Source organism: Colias philodice, chromosome 26 (genome assembly GCF_061535455.1).
Source record: "Colias philodice isolate Cphi_HAF_F1 chromosome 26, ilColPhil1 Martin Lab GWU primary, whole genome shotgun sequence".
Taxonomy (NCBI): domain Eukaryota; kingdom Metazoa; phylum Arthropoda; class Insecta; order Lepidoptera; family Pieridae; genus Colias; species Colias philodice.
In genome coordinates this window covers 1205666-1229618 of record NC_143111.1, presented here as the reverse complement: position 1 = coordinate 1229618, position 23953 = coordinate 1205666, and the positions used below count along the sequence as shown (strand labels likewise).

Here is a 23953-nt window from a genome sequence, read left to right as displayed (position 1 = left end):
TATTATAAACAATTTTTACTTTCTACCGTTCCAAACGGATAAGCTTATCCGATAATCTGTTATCTCGACATTGACACTGACGTTAGCTCTATATTTGCTTCGAATATTGTTATTTGAATATAATTGACTTAACTTGAATTTAAATAAAATTTATGTAATCGTCGTACTTTCGACGTACGATCTATTTACATCAAACGAGCGAATGCTCTTTGTAATCCCACCACGGAATCCCACTATGTCAAATTATTTTAGTGTAAACAAATGTAGAGCATTCTTTCGTCGCTCCTAGTACGTTCGAAAAGATTCTATGCAATGTTCTAATACTGAACAATACTGAATACAAGTTTTCGTTCACACTAAAAGTTCACGAAAGAATGCTTTTGCTCTAGCCCTAGGCTCTATGTTAGTTTGATTTATATGCACCTGTAGACAAATGATTGAGTTAGAATGCAAAACTAGATTAATTGTCTTGTTGTTTGAGCTTTAAACAGTTCAGAATTTAAATTATATAGCAAGAAAAAAATACTTTTGCACCCAGATTTATTTACATATCTAGTTACCTAAATTAATTCAGTTAAAAAAAATGCAACTTTAAAAATAATAACATAATAGGCCTATCGCTTGTTCTTGACCTTTTATGATTAATAAATAAATATAGCATCCGGTATATTTATAATTACTTTGCAAAAATTTAAGGAATGATAAAATCATTCATAAAATCGTAACTACATCCTGTGTTTTCTAAATCACAATAAATTAGTTAATAAATCTATTATGGACATATAAATAAGCTTAGGATCCGGTAATTATTTCGAAAACATTGATTTTAAATGTATTTATAAAATAATTATCTGTACGTACGTGCGCAATCGATTATTTGATATATCCTCTATGTTATCAATTATCTTTATAAAAATAGGTAATCCTATATACATTATTAACCTATATATACATATATAAGGAACTAATCCTTAATCGTTTGGATAATTGTGTTTATTTGAGATTGCATTGTTGTTTGATTTTCTCTTTTAATTGAATTTATAGTGAAAACAATGGAATATTATTTTTGTTGCTATCGTTCTAAAGAAATAGATTTTTGAAGTGAAACTTCTGTAGGCGCGATGAGAGTGAAATTTCAAGGTCGCGTCATGGCAATATCGTCACGTCAGTGAGGCGACGATTTTGGTATCTTGAATCTTGCCAAAGAAGTTTCACTTCTGACACGTGCTCGGTACACACTCTTTTTATATTTTTATTGTTTATCAATTATTTCGGTGTTAGATAGCCCATTTATCGAGAAAGGCTATAGGCTATATATCATCACCCTAAGACCAACAGATCGGAGCCACGCGGGTGAAACCGCAGGGCATAGCTAGTAATATCTAAACTAGGAACAGCTAACCTTGGGTAAGCTTCAACTAAGAGAATTATGATGACCCTGTCAAATGTTAATCGTATTCCTTAAGCCTCTTTAAGAAGTATGACTCCGCATACACGGTATTAAAATTTCAATGAAATAAAACATTATTTATGTATTATTTACGATGTCCCTGACCAAAATTGTTTTTGATGCGAACTATAACATTAGAAAAAATAGGAATATGTAAATAAAAAAACGTCGAGAAAAATTATACAGCCATCCTGCTCAATTGTTACATCGGATGTACTAGCCCGTATCAAGTACGAAATATATTAAAGACTAATAATTAGGTATCATTATCAATATTAATATTATAAATGCGAAAGTAAACTCTGTCTGTCTGTCTGTTACTCAATCACGCCTTAACTACTGAACCAATTTGCATGAAATTTGGTATAGAGATATTTTGATACCCGAGAAAGGACATAGGATAGGTTTTATCCCGGAAATCCTACGGGAACAGGTTTTTCATTGAAAACGCGGGCGAAGCCGCGGGCGGAAAGCTAGTAATTTATAATGTTTATTAGTTTTAAAACTTATTGAAGTTCATTCGATCCGTGGGTTTCAAATTCACAATTTCTTGTCTCTCTACCCTTCCCACTGCACTATCGGACATAAAAACAGAAACAATCCGTACCGTTGCTACATATTTTTAACCTATATATACGCATATTCTCAACTCAACAACAAAGACTATTGACATACATTTCGCAAACGTTATACACTAAAAATCACAATCCATTTGAAGCACTCAATATCACGCGTTGCCTTGAAACACAATATCAACTGTACACTAGCTGTCAAAACAACGGGTACACTATTAAATTACCGCTCGCATGTAGCGCTTGCGTGACGACAGCAATACATTATATTTTTCATTTCGAATTTTTGTTACAAATCCGAATTCAACTGCTTTTCCGTTTATTTAAACATTGACGAGTTTCAATGCAATTTGTAACGATACACTGCATGGGTGTTACAACAACTTTCTTACGTTTTTCTTACGTGTAGAGAAAAAATAATATAATGCAATTAACTTGATTTATACGTCTGTCTTTTGTTATATTTATGTAAGGAAATGATTATTGTTAAAACATAATTATTATAAACGTTCGTTTTGATTTGATATTTTAACAAAAAATTAGATATACAATACTTATAAATCTAAATGTCGGAATACAATTTCCCTCTATAAAAAAATAAACTTTTCATGTTAGTCGTTTTCCGATTAAAAATCACATATCTATAAATAAAATGTATTTATTTCAGTTGAAAATCTGTTAAGTGCTTTTCGCACGAAAGACTAGCAACATTTTCACAGATTTCAGCTTGTTAATTACTTTGTACGATGATAGAACATAGCTTGTTTCGTGTGCAGCGATGCGCACACTTGCAAAATTAGCTCCAAGTACGCAACGGTGACGCACCTGTCTGTACTCGTTTTTCCTTTGGTTGAAATCGATATATGTAAGGTAACTTAAACCAGTTCAAAACTTGTGGTATTTTTGTGACTAATAGTTTTTTGATTAGATGCTTATTGTTTATTGATGTAGCACTTTAAAACTTTAAATCAGTTATATTTCGTTACGGGCCAGTGAATTAAGTTATATCTTTCAGACAACAATACGTAAGCAAAGAAATATTAATAGATTATATTATAAGACTTAACATTGACAATAGTCTTATCGACAGAATGTACAGAATAGCGAAAAAGTCAATTATTAAAAAATGATAATGTTAATTGATAATTCATTCATTATTTTTTTAAGCTATTCGACACTTCGTTTTGCGTGTTTACATTCTGTGACGTAGCATGTACAGCCACGATAAATGAAACGTTTCAAGGGTTAAATTAAATGTTATGTAAAACACTCACTATACCTACATACTTACAGCCTTGTATATAACAAGGCTGTAAGTAAAGTAAGTCGACTATATTTTGCTATGATCAAAGCGAACATAAATTATAGAGCTGCGAGACGGATCCCATTTATTAGGTTTGAATCACGTTCAAACGACATTTTCATAAGCCTTTCCGTCCATAATTTGCAATATTAATGCTTTCATATTTCCATATAAAAGTTTTCCTGTCTTTCAGGTCTTGGGTAATCAGCCTTTATAACAAAATCGCATAACAACATAACAGCTATGTGTAAAGTTAATCAAGCGACAAATTGCGTGGAATCCCGATGTTATTACAAATGAATTAATTAACTTGTTGCCATTTTTCTTGGCCTGACGTGTACTAGACATTTTTCGTGAGAGCTAGATTCTATTAATGCAATGACATTTGAAAATTGGAAACCTAACTCGTGTAATTGAAACACAGAATGTAAATTTTGCGATGTGGACATGTTTGCAACTATGGTTTGCAAGTTAAAGCGCCTTTGAAATAGAGTATGCTACAAATAGTACTATAAATAATAAATATAAAGGTTTATTATAATTAGAACTGCATAGATTTGATGGTCTAGAAATTAAAGATTTTAACGGATTTTAATCGCGATTTATTCATTAGATTTGCTCGCTTCAAAGTGTGCGAAACGTCGATAAATAATATAATGAAAAAATGTTGTGTGGTTTTATGAAACCACGGTAAAAGTGAAACTGTTCGAACGGTTCCGAACACTGCTTTGTGTAGCGCATGTCGCGTGACGGTCGGCTGCCGAGTAGGTATACCTACTCGGCAGCCGCGATACACGCGACATGCGCTACACAGACCAAAAAGTTTGAGACGATATAATAAAAGTTTCACTTTAATAAATCGCGTTTAAAATCCGTCTTAAAGGAGAAAATCTCAATGTGGCCAAGTTTATAAAAAAGCTCTTTATTATATTCAAATAGACTGCGAATAAAAGTTCGCATTATAAAATTGCATAGAACTGCAATATCACATATTTAAATTCATTCAACAAGTGCTATACAAAATCACAACAAAGCCGTGCGTTGTTTTGAAACACAATTGTTCCAGATACGACACACCGGAAACGGGGTGACAGATAAACATACAGACATAGGGGAGCCACGGAAATTTCACTATAAACTGTATATGTAGAGTGCGAACAAAATATGCATGCAATGAGTATAATTTTTTATGATTGTTTTTATTAGTGCGGAATTTAGTGCATTCCTTTGGTGTTTTTTTTTTCTAATATTTTTTATCCATCATTATTACATAGAGTAGTAAGTATAAAACAAAGTCGCTGTCTCTGTCCGCATATACATATGTATGCTTAAATCTTTAAAACTACGCAACTGATTTTGATGCAATTTTCTATAGATAAAGTGATTGAAGAGGCCGGTTTATATGTATAATTTATTAGGTTTTAGACACAGCGGGCGAAGCCGCGGGTAGAAAGCTTGTAGTATAGGTATTAAAATAAGATTGCTGTACTTTTCAAGGGTACTTTCAATACAAATCAGATGTCTATACTCATTTGATAAAATACTTATCGCATTAAGTATTATCTTTTAATTAATAATAAAACATTGGTACCTACTGTTTGTTTTGAATGACAATACATGTCTTTCTTTCTTACTACGCAGCTGGCCGCTATTTAATTTATACTAGCTTACCGCCCGCAGCTTCGCCCACTTTGTCTAAAACCTAACTATATCTATCAAAAAAACCGCAACCGTAATTCGGAAAATTGTGAATAGTTACCACTTCAGAGCATCGTTATATTGTAAGTATCGCTAAGGTATCGCGTGAAAATAAACGGGTTTGGTAAAAATAGTATTCATATTTGTTTAATCAATCACTAGTTATGTTCTAATTGCATTTACCCCGTCATACGGAATTACACTAATACTGTAACTAATACACTATCTTAATATATATAAATCTCGTGTCACAATGTTTGTCCTCAATGGACTCCTAAACGACTTAACTGATTATAATAAAATTCGCACACCATGTGCAGTTCGATCCAACTTGAGAGATACGATAGGTTTTATCCCGGAAATCCCTCGGGAACGGGAACTATGCGGGTTTTTCTTTGAAAACGCGGGCGAAGCCGCGGGCGGAATGCTAGTTATATTATCAGTTAGTAACATTAAACCTAAGATATTTTAAAGGAACATAAATAAATAAGATCCCAAACGCCTATTATACCTTTTTGCGTTTTCTATTATATTCTTATCAATAATTTATTATACTCGTCAATACAAATTGTCTGATATCGATTGCTGATAACAATTAATTGCTTGTCGTTTATGAGCGATAACTTCAAATATATAACTTTTATAAGTGCTGTATTTCCTGAATGCATTATTGGTAATAAATAATTTATGGTTTAAATATGTATAAATCATTTCACACACAAATAAGGTACTTACATATAATTTATATTTGAAAATAATATAATAGTTACTTAATAAAGATACTTACTTGAATATGTATTTTTTTAAACTTAACTGTATATGTTTATAAATATTGGTTTTTCGATAAGATTCGATAGTAGGACCTAAGATAAAATTTATTTTTATTACATTGATGTTCTACGTAACTTTACTAGACCAAAGTTTCCAAAGTCAAAAGTTCGTTTGTCGAGAAACAAACAATTCTTCAGTCTCACATTGTTAGTTTTTAGTTTAATATTACAAACAACATATTAATTGTCTTTATAAAACCCTCAACAACAGAAATTAATGACTACCTACTTATATTAACGCAAATGAAAGATCTGTTATTTAAATCACTTCAAATTCAAATTCAAATCAAAGAAGAATAAATCAAAATCAAATTGTTGTACTGATTAGACAATAGATTATAGATATATTACGTACTTAGCAATTTAAAATCTACAATAATACTCATTTACTAGAAACCGAGAGTCAATAAACAGTTTTTCAAACAATGCTCACAGTATCAGATAACAATTACGCTCAGAACAATTGAACCGTGGAAAGCGTAGAAAGTAACCCCAACCACTGCGCTTGGTTGAGTTACACTTAGTTATCTGAATATTATGTTGATTCTTCTAGTACTTCTACTCTAGTTACTATTTTAGTTTTATAAACCTCTACTCTAAACGTGTACTCTAGTATAGGGGTGAGTAATAGCTGAAGTGAAAACATTGGGTAAAGTAGAATAGAGCATTTGAACATTACAGTAGGGTACCTACTGTAAAAGGAGGGAAAGTAAGATGCATTGCCTATTGATAATTTCAGATAAAAATTATAAGAAAACTAGCTTCCGCCCACGACTTTGTACGTGCATCCCCGTTTTTCCCCGTTCCCGCAAGAATTTCGGGAAATCCTTTCTTAGCGGATGCCTACGTCCTAACATCTACCTGCATGCCAAATTTCAGCCCGATACGTCCAGTGGTTTGGGCTGTGCATTGATAGATCACTATATCAGTCACCTTTGAGTTTTATATATATATAGATATTGAGTTACTAAGCGTAAAGGAGATATTTTAAATATTTAAAGCAGACAAGCAGGCACGTGACCTATATATTATTTAATTTTTATTTACAAATATACAACCGAAGAGCTACTTATATATGCTATGTGAGATGTAGAAAAAGAAAGAAGTAGATAAGACACTATTAACTTCTACTAATCTAGGGCATTGACCCTGGTTAACTAATCCAAATAATCTCTATAAATAAATAATGTGAGGTTATTATTTCCTAGTCCTTCAACCACAAACCTTAACATTACTAGAAACAACACTGTGGTTGCGTGAAATTGTAGATTTTCCCTCGGAATGTGGTTATCAGCTGGTTTTACTAGTATCTTTGTACTTCGCATATTCATTGCATTTTTTCTGCTAAAAAATATCAGTTAAAACCCTGTTGATTACTTACTACGAGTCCTTAATCAAATTGATATGCAGATATCGAATAAAGATACTATTTTTCATTTAGATAAAAGAAATTAATATTTAGAGCAGTTTTAATTGTATTTGTTTTAATTATATCATTACTATGTTTGTATTACATATTATGTGCACATCTACTCATGTGTTATGTGCTTCTTCGTATATGTATCTTCTATGTTATGTAGCATAAGTCTTCCAATCATTTAAGCATTGATAACTTCAATAACAAGTAACTTGAAAAAATGTTACAAACAAAAATACAACTAATCTTTGGATTAAAAATACACAATATTTAATCAGGTTCGTATATTAAAAACTTTTCATAACACATGAATATTTTATACAAAAATGTTTATATTACTAAACGTGAAATAAAAATATTTTCCATCGAACAATACGTTGTGTAAGTATACCATTTTTGGTGTTTGATTACGTTATTTTCATTGTGTAAGGATTAGGTAGTGACGCGAACCGATTTAGTGATGTGCTGGTTTCAAAACAAATGTCGATAATCCATAAATTATCGGTTTTTTGTCGTCTTACAAATATAGACTTTTAAACATTTGCATTGGTGGTAATCGTCGCTTAATTTGGCCATTTTATTTTATTTTAATCCTTGTAAGGGAGTTTTGAATTGAATACTTTAGTTGAAATTTAAAGTTGTGAATAATGTTTTAAATTTTTAGAATAAGTCGTTGAATAATAATAAAATATTTTATATTGGAATTTGATTTCGTTGACATGTTGACTATAATTATGTATTTTAAGGACAAACCATTAAATAGATAGCTATATTCTTCAAAGTATTATTAAACACATCTTAAGAGTGTTTTTCGTTAATGACTAATATATTTTCAAGCTCATTAATAATATTATTTAATGCTTTTACATCACTAAAGGAAGCAGATGATTAGTTCCGGTAGTAATCACGCCGTTCTGGTTTGGATTAGGAGTTTAAAAACACTTTACTTCATTATATTGGAATAAATCTATTTTAATATTATGCCTATGTAATATTGCCTACAATATGTAACAATCATCCGCCGGTGAAGCAATTTAAAATTATAATGATACATTATATCTAAGGATATGTACTGCTATTTATTTTTTTGATTCATGACTTTACATTGAGAAGTTAAACAGTTGTTATAATTATTCTGTCTGATCCAACAGACAATATCCTGTTTTGGAAGGATTTTTTATTTCATATTTTTAATTCATTTGTTTTTTTTAATTCATTCCTTTTCCTAGCAATATCATATCCACTCCACATCACATTTTAAAGAGAATATTGCAAGGAAATAGCACAAAAAACGCGACTCTAAAAAACAAAGGTAATCAACCATTTCTTAAGCCTTATCTATCTTTAATAAATAAAAAGCACACCGCGGGAATTAATAACGTCATAATTAAAACAATAAGTTTAACAAAAGCACGTGTATAGACAAAGAAGTAGACGAACATGACAAAACATGGCCTTGACCACATTCGTGACGATTACGACATATTTTAATCAATTTTACTATCAAATTTAGAATTTAGTAATTTGTAATTGTTTTGAAACGGTCAGAGCTCAGAGGTCAAATGGATTAATAAGTGAAATTACGGAATTAAGCTGTCACTTAAAGATTGCATTTTATTCAAATTATTAACTGTGATAGAGGTTTTGGGAAAATTCCTTATCAAGCGTTGCGAAAGGGGGCTAGACGGAATTAAGACCAAAACGGAACGATACTTTTTGCTATATATTGTAAGTCGTGTGGCGTGCGCATGTTTCTCTGTTTATCTCTATCTCTCTCATAAAAGCAAGCCAGTTATTTTAGTAACTTCGTTCCATCCTGGTGTCCCTTCACACCACTACACGTTTTTTAACTATATTCCGGGGGTAAAATTTCTGAGGGATACTGATAAAAAATAAATACAAATAATGACGTATTTATGTAGACGATACATATCAAATAGCCGATTGCCTTTTGGAGTCAGAAAGACAATTCCTTCAGAGGTCAAATCACTTGATATGTAATCGATATCTATTATTCTGTGCTAGATCTCTGATATAGAAACTCTGCCCCATAAAATCATTTTTGTCTTATTTATAGATTTCTTATTAGGCTAGACGTATACGGAAAATATGTACACATCTAGGAAACGAAGTGTTTGCAACATCTCTAAAATCTGAATTGCATTATTACCCAAATTTAGTTATAATCAGGCTTGATCAATTACGATTATTAACGCTTGGGAATTCACGAAATTTTTATTACAATAGTGTAATTCTGCATCAAATCAACAATATAGTATATGTAATTATTTCATTAGGGGTTTTATTGCGCACCCAACAAAGAGGATTACAGACTTGATGTTCTGACGTCATTAAACCGATTTCTGATCCCCTCCCAGAAGCATCAAAAGTGCCTTTGTACGTAATGTGTTGCGTAATGTACTGTTGTTATATGGGCTACGTGAACTACCGCATGTACTGAGTGTTTTGTTATTAATCCTATATTTTCTGCTCTTGGTTTACGAAGGTCAGAGAAAACTGAACTGTGAAGGCTTGTTAATCAATGTTACTAAATTGTTTTTGAAACGTGGGTAAGGTCAGTGATGTTAAGGAAAGGAATTTTCGTCTATAATAGAGGTTTGATCATGCTAAAATGCATTGCTAAAATGGCAATCGAAGCTATCTGAAGTTAAACTTTATTAGTTGTTAATTAATGTTATAGGTATATTCCTATTAATCTTATTTATAGTAGGTTTAAAACATTAATGCATCCTGGGAACCTAGAAAAATAACTGCATTATAATGGAATAGTTCTTAACGATTGTCCTTCAAAACTTGTTGTATCTATTTTAGTTGATGACAAAAACTTGCCGAGTTTCAAGGATCCAGGACTAATGCCCTATAACGTTTTATTTTAATGACCATCTTCTGTGCAAAAACTGACATAACCAGATAATATTGATGTTCAATGAACGCCTTTGATGAGGACAGGTTTTCACCTAGCTATATTTATTTTTGTTAGTTATTGTTTATTTTCTGTGTACTAGATTAACAAGTCAGAAAGAATGCGTTTTTATGATGGCAATTTTTAATACGGCCGACGAGATCTATTTATGATTCTCATTAAATAGGAATCCTTTTGCAAATGACAAATTCCTTGTATTCTCTAAATGGACAAATTGTATTTTATTATAAGCTACTTGAAAAACTTTACTATACTCTGTCCATTATATTATTTGCTTTTTGACAGCTACACGCCTATGAAGGATTGTATTGTCTATGTTAAAATGTCATACAAATAATTATCGTTCTTCATGGACAGGTCCCGCCCACTTAGTGATGTCTACACAGAATTATTCAATGATGGGTCGATAGATTATAATAATCGATAGAAATACTCTGTAAAATATATCCGATGCAGAAAAACTCTTCTATTATGTTATATAATTTAAACGTAAAGACAACCAAATTTTAAGATAGAAACCAATAAATAATAAAATATTAGTTTAGTTTAGTTTTAACATACAATGCATAGATATGTGGTCTTATTATTACATATCTTATTAGTACGTTTACGTTGTAATTATTATTTACGTACCTGATTCGATTTATGATAATATTTTTAATTTATAATTGAAATGGTATCACAATCGATAATCTTTTGAACATCACTTCTGGTATCACCCGTCGAGCTGTCAAAAAGCAATTCTTATAGTGGACAGACTATAGCAAGTAGCAACTATGGAGTTTTTTACCGGTTCATCTCCGTAGATACTGCTTTCCGAATCGGTGGTAAATTTTAAAAATATATTATGACGATTCAAAAGTGCTTCTAGAAGAAGTCTTGGTTTTCCCATAAAAGAAAAGATAGGTTCAAGGATTTGTTTTTATAGGTTTCTAATTCATATAAATGTTATTTTTTACACTTATTAAATTATCAATAACTATCCAATTCCCACGTTACCACCGTTACTCTCATACGGTTACTTTATGACTTTAACTGTTATCTCAAATATCAGATAACTGCGAAGTAATATATTGGCCAGCTGATCTGAGCAATTTGGTACATTTGCTATAATTGGACGTTTTATTGCTGAAGAGTCTAATATTTTATATAATTTATTGGGTATGGACTATGGACTTAAGACAGGTAATTTCATGAAATAATTTTTGGGTTGTTGACTTTTTGTCACCGCTTGGATTGGGATAATTTGAATAACTTTATTGATGAGTTGTACACTAATTTAATAATTTAAGATTATTTTACTATTAGTGGTAAACTTTGATAAGTGCTAAACCTACCAAAAATATGTGCACTGCAGCAAATGTGAGAAAATACGTGTTTTTTTTTTTTTTCAAAAAGTTGATTATTGTCGGAGAGGATAGTGTTACATTACAAACCAGTATAAAACAATATTATACTACAAAAGAATTTACTATGTATAAATAAATGTTTTGCATAAATTTTCAATTAACCTTTGTTAAATAGTAAATACTAAAAGAAGCGTATCGGGGCCAGATTTTACGATAATATTTAACCGAGTAATTATGTACAGGAAATATGCTGCAATTATAATACTTTATCTTATTCGGTTTTTTTATTAAATTTTCTAGGTCGATGCCTGAATCATGTGTTGTCACTGCTTACAAAAAAAACATGTACCTTCTACGTAGGTATATATTTTTTTTATCACGCTTATTAACAACTAGCTGCTCCGCGCGGTTTCACCCCCGTGGCTCCACCCCTGTTGGTCGTAGCGCGATGATATATAGCCTATAACCTTCCTCGATAAATGGGCTATCTAACACCGAAAGAATTTTTTAAATCGGACCAGTAGTTCCCGAGATTAGCGCGTTCAAACAAACAAACAAACAAACTCTTCAGCTTTATAATATTAGTATAGATTTCGAGTCTTTGTCATCCTTAGATTACAAAATAAAAGACAGATGGAGCGTTGCCGAACTAAACCGAATAATTTATCGTCATTTCCATAAAGCTATGTGTGCTGTCATTTCGCCGTTGCACTGTACGTACACGGTGCTTTTGTGTGGGTGTTATGTTACCAGATATTGAAAATTTTCCCAAAATTTTCCCCGACTACGGAAGAAAGAGGGTTATGTTTTTCGAGTGTAGGTATGTATGTATAATATTTCTTTGACACGCCCAGCAGTATAAACTGTTGGATCGATTTTGAGTTGTGACTTAATATGAGGTGTCATTGCAATCATCTGAATTATGAAGGTAGCTGTGGTGGTAGTGACGTAGGCTACATAAATTATTAGCAGTCATGTTTTAATTTTTATTTTAATATAAAATCGGGTTTTTGATATTATTTTATAATATTGTAAAAATTATTTTATCACCTATCTACTAAAGTTATACATGGACAAAATAATTTTATTCAATTTTTATTAAATAAATTACATTAAATTTATTAAATAAATTACATTAAAAAAAGTTTTTATATTTCAAAACATATGAATGCGAGTGCGAATGGCAGTTTTTAGTCGAGAATGCGGGACATTTTATTTTCATCATATCCATCATGTGTTCACATGAATTAAATCGCAAGCGAAAACGACGCTTCTTATAAAAGTAACAAAAAAATGTATAATGCTTTTTAAAATAATCTAATAATGACTATGAACTTTTATTGCACTATACAAATAATCACATTCACGATCGAAAAATCCCCGAATATCTTTTAACCATTTTACCCCTAAAAATGGCAAATTCATTTTCAAAATACTGGCAGCATACGTTGAAGTTTTGAATTCCTTCGTATTTGTAAAATTATTATTTGTATACAAAATTAAATAAGCCAAATAATCTACAGAAAATCTGTAAAACGATGTTTTATCTTTTTGTTTGTTTTCGGGAACAAGTTTTACAGCGTTTTAATATAACAAGACAGCATTTTTTTACTAAAATATCAAACCCCTTTTGACGTATTACATGACACTAGAATCGCTATAGCACTAGCGGAGGAACGTATTCGTTTTTGATTTCGTATTTTCTTTGACAAGGGCGATGAATGATTGACATGCTCCATCTGTATTTTATTTTGTAATCTAAGTTGTCATCTCTATCATAGCCTGAAATGATTTCTCAAAAAAACTTGTTATTTTTCTGCACGCCATTTAACTCGTCGTCTGTACGTTACTTGTCAGTAAAAAAAAATCTTAAACATTTAAAAATTTCTTATTCTTTTAACTATTTGGAAATTGGTACTCATATAAATGACTGCAACTAAATTCCGGTTTGAAATTTCATATTAATTTCTCGCAACAGAATGCTTTATGAAGCGAGTAGCGACTCTAACTGAACATCGGTCATTTTATTTTATTATGACAACTCATTGTAAATGCCGTATAATCCATACTAATATTATAAATACGAAAGTAACTCTGTCTGTCTGTCTGTTACTCAATCACGCCTAAACTACTGAACCAATTTGCATGAAATTTGGTATGGAGATATTTTGATACCCGAGAAAGGACATACGCTACCTTTTATTGCGAAATATGTACCACGGGCGAAGCCGAGGCGGACCGCTAGTTGATTATAAATACCTTGTGTTTGGAAATATTTAAATGGTACTTTAATCCTCTCGTTAACTATTATATATTATTTATCCTCTCGGTAAATATTAGAAAATGAATATGTATTCTAATTATGTTTTTTAAATTTGTTACTTTTTCGGCTCGTTTAATATATTGCAATGAGATTTTATTATTAAAAATTTACCCCAATAAGTTCTTCATAAATTTGTGGGTTTTTTTTGGTAAATTTATAAATAAGCACAATTTTCCTTATCTAATTAGCGTCAGTTCAAATACAAATGCAATAAATTGTAGCTATTTATCGAGATGCGTACTTTTTTCACTTTCCATTGTCACTCGTTTTTACGATTTGTTTCCGAAGTGTTGTTAATAACATGTTCGTGTGAAAATTATTTTTTTTTTCGAGATGAAATGTGAAACTAAACGCATTTGTCGAAGAAATTTATAAGTAATTATTATTTGTATTAACTTTTTAATTAATTTTTAATTTGGTTTTTGCACAATTTGATTTCAAATTACTACTTACATACTTATTAAAATAATTATGCCTATAATAAAAATCCTTATTCAAAACCACTAGCACTACACTTAAATTAAAAAACTACAAACGCAATTTTTTTTTAATTTTCAAATGTCAACCGAACGCGCGCTTTTTCAAACTGTCAGTTGTTTTTTTTTTATCGCGCGTATTCTTCGAACAAAGGTCGCGGCTAGACTGCCTGTGCGTTTGACGCTACAGATAATGCAAGCCTTAATTGGTTAGGATCGGCATAACTACTGTTACACGGTGTTACCTTGTATGTAAACTGTTTTACATAAGAAAGCGAGACGTGGGTGTAATGCGTTGATGATATATATATTTTAAACAAACGGATCATCTGAGATTATGTAAATATCCGTATGGATAAAGCCTATTATTGATTTACGTAAACAGTGTAAAAGAGATCTATTATTTCATGAGAATGATTCAGTTATTTGAAAGTAATGATAAAACCGCATGACGGTTTAAATCTAACACCTTGGCCACGGACACCGGCGGCGCGACCGACGGCGCGACGGGCGGCGCGGCAATTCGCGCGGCGCGGTAAGCATGCCACGGGCAGTTGCGTTCGCCGCCGCGACCAGTGTAGACGAGGAGACGAGATGGCTTTATCAAAGTTAGCTCGACGTTGTTTGGAGAGTAGCAGCTTTTTTGCTCAAGATTTAATGTTTGGAAGATATAGTGGAGTACACGAATTAAATAGAAATCGTGTTACAGACGGAGAATTCCACCAAAAATATGAAAAATATAGGCATGATGAAAAATTATGTTGCGGGTGGCTAGACTTCCAAATAGCTGGTCTAGCTAGAATTTCTGCAATAAAAGCTTCCGTCTCCATTTTCGCGAAAAAAAAACAAACTATTTTAAATTAAGTTCGCTCCGGGAGTAGTCGCCGCGTCTGCCGCTCGACTCCGTGGCCTGCGCCGTAATAACTCATACATTTGTTTCGATCGCTAGTCGTGCCGCGCGATTCGCTCGGGGAAATTCGCCGGTCGTCTCGCTGGTCGCCGCTGCGCGTGGCATGCCCAGTACATTTCCATACATTTGATTCATTCGCAAGACGCGCCGCCAGTCGCGCCGCGCGAATTTTCGCTATAGCGAATTGTCCGTGGCCAGCACGTAACGTGGTTAAAAATCTTCAAATTATTTTTATAAAGACAGATCCCTTTTTTTATTATTGATAGAGTCAACACTGTTTTACTGTATATTCTGTGTTTCTATCTAAAGTATGTAGTTCTAGTACAAAACAATTTCCATACTCAGTCTGTATTCCAAAAACCGTTAAGATTGCTAATAAATAATAATTACTTACAATATTCCTAAGTTTAGCGGTTACACTGTTGATTAGCATCGTGTGCATATGACCTCGGCATACAATGCACTTTCACATGCAGCTAATTCGCATGTGTATAATTGCTCATGTAACGTTTATTATGACATTTTATTTATTAGTAAATAGGGAATAATAATGATGTATATATAATAATGATAGTAGCGATATATTGTAATTTAACCACCGAAAACCTTACCGAAAACTATTATTATGTTACAACTTACACGGACTAAGGCCTTACTAAGGCTATTATGAAATGTTACAAGAACAAATACATAATTGGAAAAACTAAATATATGTAAATCTCTTGTAAATCTATTCCTGAAAATATAAATCGAGATTTTTCGAAGAATTTCAATCGCACGAATGTCACTCGAAACTCAAATTCTTCTTTTTGTATAGAGGACTGATAAACAATGGCCAAGTAATTTTTTTTCTTAAAATTCAAGGGACATTTATTTTTATAAAATTTTGTACCTACTACCTACCTAATACGCACACAACTTTATCATCCTTGATAGCTCTTGATAGGTATATTATGATTCAAGATTAGATATAATAATAATAGAAATGACATAAAAGCATAATAAATATTATGACTAAATTATAGTTATTACCAGTAAAATTTAATAAGCCAATAAAACTTTCATGCTCTTGTAATATTCTAGATAAATTGCAATTGAGCGTTTTCAAAAAAAAGTGTACCATGGCTGAATTTATGGATAAATTTTAAATGTTGCATTTTTAATAAAATTTTGATTTAGAAATTTTAAATATACATCATAGTAAGTGAAATTATATTTAATTGCTTGCAGATTAATTTGTTTTACGAGAAATCATCAAAATAAATTGGGACTGTGAAAAAAAGTGTCAGTTTTGCGACAGTCATCAATGCTCATAGAACTATTAACTACGAAGAAAGACGCAAAATATTTTGATTGTGTTACGAAGATTATAACATACATTATTTAAAAAATAGAAAATTGAAGTCGACAAATAATTAAAATTCCTATTAAACTAGCTTTAAGTTCTGTTTTGCCACAGCTGATGCCAAAGTAGCCGTTACTTTTACGATACTTAATACATTTCGATTAAAATCGGCAAAGTGATTATTTTATTTCGGAACAGTTAAACCATTTTCAATATTGAAATCAAATTATTTGTGTCCCTTATAATAAAAAATGTAAAAACTAAAATTTTTCTTGTCGCAAAACGGGGGACTATCGCAAAACCGATAGACCATTTTTTATAAGGCTAGGTTTATATTGAATCCAATTAACATGGTTAAAATAAAACCGAGAATACGTTTACAAAAATTTTATTTTAGTCTCATAAAAAAAATACACCAACACACAGTTTGACACAGTATCAATTTTAGGGTAAAACTCAGAGTTACACTACCTACACCTTTTAACTTTCCATACATGTATCACATATTATGTATTCAGGGTATACCTGCTGACCAACGCATTCATTGCAATACCATTTTTTGCAAATTATACATGTCCTTTTTGGTCCCGAGATTAGTGAAACCTAAAAATATGAAAAAATTATAAAAATTATGAAGAATATTACAATGACAATCTAGACTTGGCTTTATGCTGCAGTTTTGCGACTTTTCTTGTCAGCCTATAGGTCACGAAGCAAAATGTTGCAAAACTGACGTGACGTTTTCTTTTCAGTTTTTAGTCAAAATTATATTCTGACGAAAAAATGTGCCTACACTGATTATCAAATGTAAATAACGGTTAATGAATATATTGCTCATCTTCTGAAAGTATTTAAACGATGTTTACTTACCTGTATCAAGTAATAATATGTCTCAAACCAGACAGTAGAAATTTCAACGGCCGTTGCACTCACAAAACACGTCTGTTTTACTCGAACTGTATTTGAAAATAAGCTTTTTTAAATTGGCGGACGGTGAAAGTAAACGATAATTTTGCCATTTATAAAATTCAAATAGTAATCTAAAATTTGTAAGTGGCATTATTAGCCGTGATAAACCCGACATGTCCGGTCGGTACCACTTTTTAAGATATTTTTGGAAATCAAATTGCTTTTAAACGATTATAAGGCCTTAATTATGAACTACATGCGACGATTCGCAAATAAATGTACTTTTAGACGACACTAAAACTTATGGTACCTTGGTATAAAACTTTTTAGAATCGCTTCTCTAACATCGAAGAACTTGGATGGGGACACGCCAAAAACTGACACTTTAGTTTTAAAAATGATTATTTAAAAAATAGTACGCAATGTTTCCGTGAATTAATTGTTTGCATTTATCAAATTATGATGTATTTAATACTTTTCAAGCATTAAAATAATTAGCCATCATATAAATTTTACTTGTTATTCGACTTGAAACACAGGGGACAGGCCAAAAGTGAGGGGTACACTTTTTTTTGAAAACGCTCAATTACATTTAATGCTCGAGCAATTTATTTCAGCGCCATCTAGTCTTCATTCTACGCACTAGAATGCAAACTAACGAGTTTCTGCATGCGTTTTCTAGATGTCGCTAGCTTGACTAAATTGAAAACAATGGCGCCAAACATCGAACTTTTTAAAAGCATTTAGTAATTTAGTATTCAGTGATCTCTGGTTCTTTGGTGGTATAGGGATACTTTTATGTAACATTGTAAAGTGTACACAGTCGTAAATGATTTTTTTTGGGGCTTTCCATTTATATTATATTCGTACGTCAGTAGGTAATCACTAATCCACAGTTATTTTTTAGCAATCAATCCATCGATGAATGATTTAACTAGGTGTATTTTTATTTTTTATGAAAGCATACATTTTCGTTACCCTTAAAAATCTATATTATACTTACCCATGCACACTTCATTTCCTTATTGTAATGTTTAAGCCAATGTGTATTTACCTACTTGATTCACCATAAAAAATCTTACCTTATCAGCCTTATCAGTAGGTGGTGAAGCTGGTGGGCTCCGCGGAAGCCCCAGGTCCTCGTCATCATCGCTGTCCCCCCGCCCCCGCCGCCTCACCGCCGCTACTAGCTCCGCCTGGTGGACGAAAGTCGAAGTAAATTAAAAAAAACTAAAAAAAAAAGATTTTTTTACTGAAATGTCATGACACAATACGTTCAAGACATACACAATAATACTTTAATGTAGGTGTAATGCTATGAATATAACAGGGCTGAACAATTTTAGGATCGGTTCAGCGAATCATAGGTACTACTGATTCGATGTGAAAATTCATTTTGGGTCGGATGTTTCATTTATAAGGAAAGGTTTTTAAGTGTATGTAGTAAAGGAAAAAATATACAGAATAAAATGAGAATAGATTTCAAAAGGAAACCAAACTAAAACGTATTGCCAATATTATGACAAAACTAATTATTTTAAAATAACAATCATAAAGTATATTACGCATTATTTAATTAAAAATATACTAAAATAATTGTTTAATGTTATTGTTTTGATTAGTGTAATGTAAACAATAAAAAAAATCTCCTTTAGATGTTTACTCTACTTTAAAAATAAACTAATTACACTATTGTATGTTTACTTCACTTTCAAAATAAACCAATTACACTATCGTTATAACAAAGTCCGCTATTTAAACCAATTATTTAATTAATTAGCGCTTAATTATGAGAGGAAATGATAACATATCAATGCGCATACGCAGCTGCTTCCGCTGTCTGCGCCCGTGACATTTTAAAAACGCGCATCTTTTTAAATCCTAATAACATAAGAAATAAATAGTAGCTTTGATTGACTAAAATGATTTACAAATAATTCTCTTCTCGATTCAAATAATTGACTTTTTTAAGTAGGTATGTTTTAAAATGTAGACTTTTTCTCATCTCGCTCTAAAATGGCACCTTTTAGAACGCACATTGCGAAATTATAGAGCCTCTGTTAATGTTGCGATTTCTATGATATATGAGATTTACAATAATTCCATTCCATTAATATGTGAAGTCCCGTGTTCCCTAGAGGGCTGTTCATAAAATACGTCACACTAAAATTAGTTTTTTTTGATCCCTCCCCCCTGGTTGTCACGCAGTGTCACACTTTCTGTGACCCCCCTGGAAATATTTCGTCACAAAAACTAAGACCCCTCCCCCCCTAAACATGATAAATTTTGATTGATAATACACAAATTTTATCAAGTTACAATTTATATATATCTACATTTAAATATCTGTATATTTACTAATACGAAATAAATGACTTCTATCATTACAAAATTGAAAAAAAAGTCGAGAGAACGAATACCTACTCAGTAAAAATTTTTAATAAACGGCGAACGTCACGCTGCCGTAGACCCCCTGTCCCCCCTTGTCACATCTTGTCACACTCGCGAAAACCCCTCCCCCCCCCCTTGTATGCGAACGTATTTTATGAACGGCCCCTAGTGGGATTTGGGACAGATGCATTATGCATACATGCTGCATCTGTTTTGCTGATCCATTTTCTGTATTTCATTAATAATATGGCAAAGTAAGGATATGGAACCTGGGGCCGTATGACCTCTTATTTCCAGACAGTGTACGCCCTGAATTGAACTGGCTGGCAAATTCATATTTAACCGTGACTGATTATTGCGATCATAATACGAATTTGCCATCCAGTTCAATTCACGGCGTAAACTGACAGGGAATAAGAGACACTTTGGCACTTTTTCACTTTTTTTGCCTCAGGTTCGATCGCGGGTGAAACCGCGCGGCACATATAGTATGTTTATATTAAAGTTACAATAGGTATACCCACCCATAGTCTAGCAAGCTTGCCTTCTGTCAACCAGCTGAATTTCCTTCTCCATGTTTGAGTCATAACCTTATAACATTTAACACTTTGCACACAACACTTTCATTATTTTAACTTTTTTCACTAAAAAAATAACAACAATTTAAGGCTAGGTGTACTTTAGTGCTAGATATAGTTTTTAATTAGCTGTTACGCATACGTTAGCGTCCAAAAATATGATTTTTTTTTTCTAGGGCTGTACAAAATCATTGTGTACTTGCATTTTAATTTATGAATTTAAGTACATAACACATTAGGAATACGTATTTACATATATAACAGACAAAAAACAATTACAGTGGAATCCGTTTATAATGACATCGAAGGGAATCGACAAACACGTCATAATAAGCGGACGTCATACAAAGCGTTATGTGAAATGAAAAATCTTTTTTATGTAAATATTAGGGATGTAACGATACCGATACCGATACCGATATATCGGCCGATATATCGGCAAGCCGATATATCGGTATCGCCGATAATAAATCAACCGATACCGATATTTTTTATTAAATTCTTTCTTTTCTTTTATGTTTTTGCATTGTATTCATTCATATTGTTTTATTTCTGTTTCTGTAATAGTGTTAAGGAAGAGCGGAACCTCCTGACACAAGCATTTTATTTGCTTACTAGGAATGTTCCAATCACAAATTTGTTTATGTAAAGGAAAGAAATAAATAGTTTGGAAAATCCAAAAGTGCACGCCTCATAATTTTTTTTTAATAAATATTTATTAATTATTATTTTTGTTTATTTAATAACAATTAAACCACATCGAATCAGACCCTGAAAAATGAAAGGGTTCTATTCCTGAGCATACTCAAGCGTAAGAGAAAAAAAAAGACTCGATTAGTAAAGTATTTCGGTCGCTATCATGTTAACAAGAAAATCCTCCGCACATACAGACACACGGACGTCCAAGACAGAACTTTTTTAAACTGTTTTTTAACTAGTTTAAATAACAAAAATGACATCAAAAATATCATGAATGTTAAAAATAGTGTTTTTTCTTAATATGTGTGTGTATGTATTATCTTACAAGTGCAATGTATGATACATAAAGACATTTTAAGTTTGAAAAATCAGATGTTTTGCGCGAAGTGACAGTAGTACCCACCTCAACGCTTCGCTTATGAGGCGTGCAATAATTTTGAATTTTTTGAATTTTTAACGTGATAACGTTTTTAAAATCGTTTTAGTCGGGTGACATGTTCATAAACTTGTGTCACACCAAAACCTCACGAGCGCGATCGCAGGTATAACGAGAGAGAGACGGACTGATCTCCCGTTTCATCTCGAGCGCTGCCATTGCATTATGTTATCACGTAAACATCTCGATCGTAAACCTACTTTACAAACAACCAATTTTTTTGATATCAAATAATTCAAAAATCCGCGCCCAATGAACGATGCGGGAGGCCGCCCGCGCGTGCGCACTTTGTTTTTTGAAGAAACTCTACCATTATAGTAAACTTTTATTAGGTACTGATTGTATGTGTATTACTTAAAGTTTAACTGACTTCGTAAAATAATAATACTAAAATAAATGTTTTTTTTGTTTTTTGATTTGGCATTTTTATTTAAAAGTATACGATTAACAGTTGTCTCTGTTAAATGTTGGTAACTTTTTATGCATAATTCACTATTTATTTTTCTACCAAGCCATCGATATCGGTATCGGTATCGGTATCGGTATCGTATCGGCAAAATCATGTATCGTTACATCCCTAGTAAATATGTATTGTATTTAAGTACAGACTTCATAATCATGTTCTATAACTTAAAATAAACAATAATTGAATACTGCAAACATTTTAGCGAAGAATAAACAATTTTCCTTCTAACAAAATGACTCGCTTATGATTATTCGGAATTGGAATTTTATTTTTATATTCTGAGTAATTCTGCGTAATTTGCTTTTTGCTAGAAATTCTTATCTGGGGATAACGTTATTTTATTAAGGAAGCATTTAAAAATAACTTTTGCACACAAAATTAACACTTAGAATATGATATTTTAAATCTATACTAATATTATAAAGCTGAAGAGTTTGTTTGTTTGTTTGAACGCGCTAATCTTAGGAACTACTAGTCCGATTAAAAAAATTCTTTCGGTGTTAGATAGCCCATTTATCGAGGAAGGTTATAGGCTATATATCATCCCCCTTAGACCAACAGGAACGGAGTAATGCGGGTGAAACCGAGCGGCACAGCTAGTATAATATAATTACTTAATTTAGAGACAGATTTTTAACCTATCTTTATTTTCGATTCAAAGTTATATTTTCTTGTTAACTTTGTGTTAGTAATTATCGCAAATATTACACATACCTATCAAAACAGAGACCACATTGAAATAGATCATTACTTAACCCGACGTTTCGAACACATTACAAACAGCGTCACGGACAGACTGATTTTCATAAGATTTATGAGCTGAGCTAAACTTAATACATATTATATGTAGTTATTTTTCTACCTCTTGAATCTGATCAAAACGGGACGAGCAGTTACAAATAGATAATGTAGGAGGTCTCAATATAATTTATTTATTGGGCGCTTATAGTATTATTTATTCTCAATCTTTAACATAAAGCTATTTTTATTATAAATAAAATAAAAACAATAATGTTATTCTATTCCGATACAATACGATAAAACATAACCTATAAGATCATAACTTCGCTTTGCTCTAATTCCGATGACATACGGATCGTTGATATTAAATTATCAAATAAATAGAATATGTCAAGGCGAATCAAACTTGCACACATGTACTTTTAATGTCGGTTGTATTCCATCGAAATTAATAAAAATGTGAATAATCATTCAAATTCATTGCTTATGAATGAGTTCCAAAATAATTCATTCAAAAAATTTAACAATTACATAAAATAAAGTAAGTGAAGTCCCACGTCCCCAAGTGGGGTAAGGGACAGATGTATTAAACATCCGTTTCACTGATCGATTTTCTTTAGGGACAAGTAGCCTAGTAGGTGATCAGCCTTCTGTGTCCTGCCAGACCGAGACATTTTTTTTTTATATCTTCGTCTCCACCGGGAATCGAACCCAGAACCCCTCGGTGCTACGCTCACGCGTCAACCACTGTACCAAGGAGACGGTCAAATAAATATTCTAAAAATTCTAGTACCTAAAAGTGGGTACTTAACTGAATTTAATTAATTTCTGACTGAGTAACTTTCATGATAATAATTGTTTAGGATTGAGCTTTCAATAACATTATAATTTATAACTTACAAGGCCATAATACGGTCTGGAATAACAATAAACAATTAAAATCTCACATAACGCTGTCGTCCCAAACCATAAGTAAAAAATTATCCATATCAAATAAATCGAAATACTTAAATATGGTAAAATTAAAAAGACAAAGAAAAAATATTTTTAGCACTAGATTCTTTCGTTTTACTCATATTATATCAAAATGCACTGCAATGCAAAAAAGCTCTTTCA

The 23953-nt window shown here is 31.9% G+C and overlaps 1 protein-coding gene and 1 long non-coding RNA gene across 6 annotated transcripts in view; both read right to left on the bottom strand.

Annotated features, from left to right (window-relative positions):
* LOC149476743 (uncharacterized) overlaps positions 1–23953 on the bottom strand; it is a 105317-nt gene that overhangs the window by 9136 nt on the left and 72228 nt on the right. The window contains exons 1-2 of one of the 5 annotated variants that reach the window (XM_089711126.1): positions 20442–20554; positions 18609–18722 (exon numbers count right to left, since the gene is read on the bottom strand). In XM_089711126.1, coding sequence (XP_089567252.1) covers positions 18609–18722; positions 20442–20504 — 177 coding nt within the window. In that variant the 5' untranslated portion in view covers positions 20505–20554. Of the gene's footprint in view, positions 1–14339; positions 14553–18608; positions 18723–20441; positions 20555–23953 lie in introns of those variants that run through there. The other 4 variants (XM_089711125.1, XM_089711130.1, XM_089711127.1 and 1 more) reach the window with 4 other exon arrangements.
* LOC149476745 (uncharacterized) lies at positions 16990–18069 on the bottom strand. The gene is made up of 2 exons (XR_016317759.1): positions 17488–18069; positions 16990–17220 (listed from the first exon to the last, which is right to left on the bottom strand). It is a non-coding gene; the product is annotated as an uncharacterized LOC149476745 (long non-coding RNA).